This window comes from Pectinophora gossypiella, chromosome 7 (assembly GCF_024362695.1).
Source record: "Pectinophora gossypiella chromosome 7, ilPecGoss1.1, whole genome shotgun sequence".
NCBI lineage: Eukaryota > Metazoa > Arthropoda > Insecta > Lepidoptera > Gelechiidae > Pectinophora > Pectinophora gossypiella.
Genome location: NC_065410.1, coordinates 7,319,672 through 7,326,679, shown reverse-complemented (window position 1 = coordinate 7,326,679; position 7,008 = coordinate 7,319,672). Strand labels below are relative to the sequence as shown.

General features: G+C 39.0%; 1 protein-coding gene across 1 annotated transcript; it reads left to right on the top strand.

Annotated features, from left to right (window-relative positions):
• The first annotated feature begins 375 nt into the window (after positions 1-375).
• LOC126368290 (protein diaphanous-like) lies at positions 376-3,940 on the top strand. The gene is made up of 4 exons (XM_050012185.1): positions 376-535; positions 724-906; positions 950-1,724; positions 3,533-3,940. The coding sequence occupies exons 1-3, from the start codon at positions 403-405 to the stop codon at positions 1,714-1,716; spliced, it is 1,083 nt and encodes a 360-aa protein (XP_049868142.1). The 5' UTR covers positions 376-402; the 3' UTR covers positions 1,717-1,724; positions 3,533-3,940.
• The last annotated feature ends 3,068 nt before the right edge of the window (positions 3,941-7,008 follow it).

Here is a 7,008-nt window from a genome sequence, read left to right as displayed (position 1 = left end):
CATTCAAACATTTATGTTCGTTTGTGGATTGTAGTAAGTTACTAGCCCAGTTAATACAGGGAATACCCTGTATTAAAACAACTGGGCTATTGAATCATCCCCCTCATTATGTTTCACAGCTTCATTCTTTGCGATTTATTATTAACGTGTTGTAGTAGTGTTTCTACGCATCAGTCTTGCACGGTATTCAGAGACTTTATTTTATTATTTTTGTAGGGTAGACGAAAAAATACCAGTCGCATACTACCTACCGGCCGCCACACTACCGGTATTGGTACAGACCGAGCTTCATTCCGTGTTTCCGTGCTCAAGTCTTCGCACGTGTTGTTTCGTATTGAAAAATACTTAGTGAATATATTTTTTTTTATAGCTCAAGTTTGCTTATTTTCCATTCTATCAACGATGGGAAAGAAGAGAAAACATGCAGATAGTGATGAAGATTATATTAGGCGAAAAATACGACGGTTGGAAGAAAAATTGATAAACAAAGCAAAACGTAACCGCGTTATTTACTCCTCAGACGACGATTTAAGCAGTAAGTACCCATAAATATTAAATAGTCTGCTATGATTTTGACCAGTGAATCACTCTTTAGCGATGTGAGTTTCCGATTTAAAGGTTATCTCTGTCGTGACAGTTAATAAAAAGCGTTGTGGGCCTCCGCCTTACAGGTTGTTCCCTTCGTAAACAAAAAACATTAACATGACCGCGTGTCCACCACAGGTCAGTCTTCAGATTCGCCGCCGCCAATGGAGGCAGAGTGCGAATCCCCGTTACCAGTGATTGTGCACGCGCCTGCGTCTCCTCCGTCCCAGCCGGAGTCGCCGCCGCCGCCAGACTCGCCGCCGCCGCCGCCGCCGTCACCGCTCCTGCCGCCGCCGAAGCCGCCGTTACCACCTCCGACCGGTTATAGCAGATCATAATGCGACCGCAGAAACAATCGTTGCAGAAGAACTCGAAGGAGATATTTTACAACTTCTCGGTGACGCACCTAGATGTGAAACTGCTCTGGGGCCACCAATTCACAAAGATGTAGCGAGTAGATGGCAAGAGATACTCGTTAAAGGTCTGCTTAAAGACACTAAAGAAAAATTGCTGGAAGAATATCTGGTTCCTAGCAACTGCAATTTGTTAATAGCACCTAACCTCAACCCTGAGGCAAAGGCAGCCCTTTCCGATCCGTTGGTGAAAAGAGACACTTTTCTAATGCAAAAACAAAAACAAATTGGCATAGCCCTGTCCGCCTTGGCTTCGGCTACATCTCTGATTCTCTCCAACGAAACATCCAAGCAAAAGTTACTCAAACCGATTAGTGACGCTTGCCGCATCTTATGCGACAATCATTTTATGGAGACAAAATCCCGAAGAAATATGGTTATCTCTTCAACCAACATGCAACTTAAGGACACTTTAATGGAATCGGTCAGAGATCAATCTTGGTTATTTGGCGAAAATATATCTGAAAAAGTAAAAGCTGCAAAATCAATACAAAGATCCGGGGACGATTTGAAAAATCAACCGAAACAAACTCCTAAAAATAGCAGAGGTCGTTTAAACTTCAAGCCCCAGCACCGCAAAGTAGACCACAAGCCAGCGAGCAGCAGCGACAGCGGCCGCGGCCGCCCGCACCAGGCAGCGGCGCGGGGCTCAGCGCGCGGCGCGCATCACCGGCCCGGCCAGCGCTCGCCACCACCGCGTCGCTCTTACCACAAGTAAACTGTGAGGTAGGTTTCGCTGGCAGACTTCAGCACTTTAAACGTAATTGGTCTGATATAACTACAGACCCTACAATATTATCATGGATACGAGGCTACAAAATACCCTTTACAAGTATACCAAACTGTACTGATAGCCCTAATTGTTTACCGAAAAACCATCAAGAACATACCGATTTTATGGATTCTATAAATAAGTTATTAGAAGCTAATGCTATATCTCGATGTGAACCTGTACCAGGACAATTTATTTCAAAAGTATTTCTAGTACCTAAGCCAAATGGTGAAAAAAGATTTATATTAAATTTAAAGTCCCTAAATAAATTCATTGAAACCAAACATTTTAAAATGGAGGACTATCGCACTGCCTCTAAATTAGTAAACAAAAATTATCACATGTCGTCAATAGATTTAAAGGATGCATATTTTTTGATTGCGATAGATAAATCACATAGGAAATATTTACGATTTCAATATAATAGTATTTTGTATGAATTTAATTGTTTACCATTCGGTTTATGCACTGCACCGTATGTTTTTACAAAGTTACTAAAACCCGTGGCCCAATGCTTACGTTTACAACGTTTTATGTCGGTTATTTATTTAGACGATATTCTTTGTATAGGTAAAACATTTTCAGAATGTAAGACTAATGTCTCTGAGACTATACAATTATTAGAAAGCTTGGGATTTGTTATAAACACTAAGAAAAGTTGCTTGGTTCCCAATACTAAATGCAAATTTTTAGGTTTCGTCTTTAATACTAAAGATATGACTCTTACTTTGCCAATAGAAAAGAAAACAAAAATTAAGGAACGTATAGTTTATTTTCTGACAGATATACACAGATGTAAATTACGAAACTTCGCAAGACTTCTTGGCTTGCTTATTTCCGCTTGCCCCGCAATTAAATATTCGTACCTTTACACAAAAGAATTTGAAAGTTATAAATATCGATGCTTAATTAAAAATCCTTCCTATGAACAAATTATTTCTTTACCTGAATGGCTAAAAGCTGATTTGTTTTGGTGGTTAGACCACATTGATTCGGGTTATACACCGCTAGGTTCTAATAGTTACCATCTAGAAATATTTACTGACGCATCTCAATCTGGCTGGGGAGCTTTCAGCAATGGTGAAGAATGCTTTGGACATTGGAAAAGTGATGAGTCAGATTTGCATATAAATGAATTGGAACTGAAAGCAGCTTTTCTAGGTCTCAAATGTTTCGCAAAAGAATTATATAACGTATCAATTTTATTACGTATTGATAACGTCACTGCAATTTCATGTCTTAATAGAATGGGTAGTATTCAGTACAGGCACTTGAATAAAATTACTAGATCATTCTGGGAATGGTGTGAACAGCGTAGAATAACTGTCTTCGCGTCATATGTAAACACAAAAGATAACAGTAACGCTGATCTTTTATCTCGCAAACGATTTCAAGATACCGAATGGGAATTAAACGACAATGCGTTTAAAGAAATAGTTGATCGTTTAGGTTGTCCTCAGATAGATTTGTTTGCTAGTAGATGCAATGCCAAGTGTCCTGTTTATGTAACTTGGAAAATGGATCCTGAAGCAAAAGCAATAGATGCGTTCACTATATCGTGGCAAGGCATTTATTTCTACGCGTTTCCACCATTCGCTCTACTTACTAAGATACTTCAAAAGATTATTGATGATAAGGCAGAAGGTATTGTTGTGGCACCATATTGGCCTACCCAGCCCTGGTATCCGTTGTTTCAAAAATTGATGATTTCCGTTGCCGTAGTTTTTGAACCTAACATTGACCTATTGAAATCTCCTTTCAGGAACACACACCAGCTCCACAAAACCCTAAAATTGGTTGCCGCGAAGCTTTCCGGCAAACATTATTAAAGAAATCTTTAGCTCCTCAGACTATAGAAATCATGTTAGCATCGTTAACTGAGTCAACTTATAGTCAATATGATGGATGTGTTAGAGAATGGATACAGTACTGTAATAGCAAAAATTTTGATTATACAAATGTATCAATTAACGATATACTGGATTTTTTGACAATTGTTTACAACAAAGGAGCTAGATACGGGACAATCAATTCGTTTAAATCTGCCTTATCATTGTTATTCGGATATAAATTAGATGATGAAAGAGTTCGAAGATTTATGAAAGGAGTTTCTAAACTGAGGCCTCCAAATCCTAGATACAATGCCACTTGGGATCCTGCTGTAGTTCTAAATTACTTAGCAAAACATTGGCCAAATGAAAACCTCAGTTTAGAAACACTTTCAAAAAAGACATTGACATTATTGGCTTTAGTGACTGCGCACCGTGTGCAAACATTTTCACTCGTCAAATTACCTAACGTTATCCAACAGACTAATTCTGTATCTATAAAAATTCCTGATCTTATAAAAACATCAAAGTTAAACGCTTCACAACCACTATTGAGATTACCATACTTTAATTTACGCCCAGAAATATGCCCCGCTCGATGTCTAGTTTCCTATATAAATAAAACCCAATCATTACGAAAAGATCATGAATATTTATTTATAAGTTATAAAAAACCGTTTTCCAAAGTCACAAAACAAACACTTAGTCGTTGGATCAAAGATACGCTAGCTCGCAGTGGAATAGATACATCAATTTTCAGTGGACACAGCACACGGCACGCAGCCACATCTGCAGCCGGTCGGCTCGGCGTCAGCATTGACTTGATTAGAAAGACAGCAGGGTGGACTGAATCTTCTTCCGTCTTCGCAAAATTTTATAATAGAGATTTAGTGTCGGACCCAAATCAATTTGCCAACACCATACTCTCTATAAATTAAACACATGTCAGTTAAAACTAAATTGTTGATTACTTACCTGTGTAATTAAAGAAAATAAAATTATGTATACAAACTTGATTGTCTTTGCTTACCGTATTTCACATTAATTCCAAATGCTCTAAACATCTTACAACACGTTAATAATAAATCGCAAAGAATGAAGCTGTGAAACATAATTGACAATCAAACGAACTTGCAAAGTGAAGTTCGATGATAATTATGTGAACAGCTTCATTCGAAGCGATTTACATACTCCCTCCCAACAGTTTTAGAACTACGTTGATCGAGATCAACCCCACCCTAAAAATGTGAAATACTTCTTTGAACTGAATGAAGCTCGGTCGGTACCAATACCGGTAGTGTGGCGGCCGGTAGGTAGTATGCGACTGGTATTTTTTCGTCTACCCTACAAAAATAATAAAATAAAGTCTCTGAATACCGTGCAAGACTGATGCGTAGAAACACTACTACAACACGTTAATAATAAATCGCTTCGAATGAAGCTGTTCACATAATTATCATCGAACTTCACTTTGCAAGTTCGTTTGATTGTCAAGTATTTGTTACGGTGTCACTAATAAGTGACATCTGATCATCAATAAGTGACTGAGGGGGATGATTCAGACAATGATTCTAAGTTAATATCAAGTGGAATTTTCCTATCGGAAAATTCATAAAAATGTTAATGCTTTTTTTAATTACTTTGAGAACCATACTTTTGCGACGGTAAATTCCACTTGATATCAACTCAGAATCATGGTCTGAATCATCCCTCAAAGTTTTCGTTACGATGTCACTCCCTGTATATACAATGACTAACTCTATAATAAAAGAATCTCTTTAATATCTGGGGGATTAAAAATTCCCCCATCTGGACTCATGGTCACACCTCCACATCGAAGCAATTAATCTAAAAAGCAACATTGCTATTTGAAATTTGCTTGCATTGCGGACTTGCGCAAATATCAAATTGCAATATTGCTATTTTAGATGAATTGCTTTGATGTGTGGCCTTTTTAACCTCCCACTCACCTATATCCTTATATAGCTAATAGTATGTCCAAGAAGTTAGGGAGAACGGGAATTTAAATACTGAACGGAATTTTCACACTGTAATACTCCCTCGCGAAAGCTCCAGGTGGGTACACGACCAAAAAAAGCTACGTTAAATAGCTCTATAGATATTGTGCTAAGTGCTCTTGGACATAAAGTTTTAGCGAGAAGTTCTTTCTACGGGATTTTTTAGATTAATACCTGCAGCTGAAAGTTGTAGAGCATTAACTTGGCGTGTCTACTTACTCCTTACCTGTCTGGTCTATGTCTTCAGGTAGAGTAAAATAGCGTTGTGAGTTGAAAAAGACTAAAAGTGCAAATATTTCAGAATTTGAGTAGGTTGGATGAACTGCAGGTCAGTAAGTCATCATCATCATCACCAGCCCATTAACGTCCACACTGCTGGGGGCCTTCCCTATGGATGGATAGGGAGATCGGGCCTTAAACCACCACGCGGGCCCAGTGCGGATTGGTGGTTATTAACGACTGCTAATGCAGCCGGGACCAACGGCTTAACGTGCCTTCCGAAGCACGGAGGAGCTCGAGATGAAAACTTTTTTTTACCGACTTCAAAAAAGGAGGAGGTTCTCAATTCGACCGTATATTTTTTTTTTTTTTTTTTTATGTTTGTTCGGGCATATCTTCGTCGTATATGAACCGATTTTGATAATTCTTTTTTTGTTTGAAAGGAGATATACCCAAGGGGGTCCCATGTCAAGGAAGTCAGGATCTGATGATGGAAGACCAGAGAAATCGAGGGGAATTTTCAAAAATCGTAGGAGCGACTAGTGCGTTTGTAAAATCATATTGATCGGATCGATCTTTAGGCTTCGGGAAAACTTCCCGACCTTCGAAAACTGGTCAGCATCAGGGAGATACCCTATGGCCTGGCAAAACTATACAACCTGGAGCAATTTTTCTTTCACGAAACGTATTTAAATCTTGATCAAATTCAATCGCCGGTGCAAAAAAACAAAATGGCGGAAAAAAAAGATGGCCGCCATACAAAATTTTGTCGATTTTGGAAGAAGCCCGTTTGGGTAAAAATAATGTATGGGGCGCTTACTCAAAACGTCATGTAGAGTACGGAAATACTTTCTGGTCACCAAAAACTGCTCCGCATCAGAGAGATACTCTACGGCCTGGCAAAACTATCGCACGTGAACCAATATTTCTTTGAGAGCACTTATTTAAATCTTGGTCAAATTCCTTGCTTCTATGCTGTTCTGGGAGCAAATAAAAAACATAGAACACGTTCAGCTGCTTGTCTTCCCGGGCATGTCGTAAAAACCGACAGAGGGATTGCGTCCTCTAACATGATGGACTAATGTTATGGGCGATAGGCTGATCCCTTATCACCATAAGGTTCATCATATCCATCTTAGGACTTCGTATCAACAGTGGCTGCAAGTTGTCTT

Bases quoted from the DNA above. Each gene is read 5' to 3' on its own strand.
- LOC126368290 (XM_050012185.1), top strand. From the start codon at position 403: ATGGGAAAGAAGAGAAAACATGCAGATAGTGATGAAGATTATATTAGG. The intron at 536-723 runs GTAAGTACCCAT...TGTCCACCACAG, and splicing joins CTCAGACGACGATTTAAGCA to GTCAGTCTTCAGATTCGCCG. The intron at 907-949 runs GTTATAGCAGAT...CAATCGTTGCAG, and splicing joins GCCGTTACCACCTCCGACCG to AAGAACTCGAAGGAGATATT.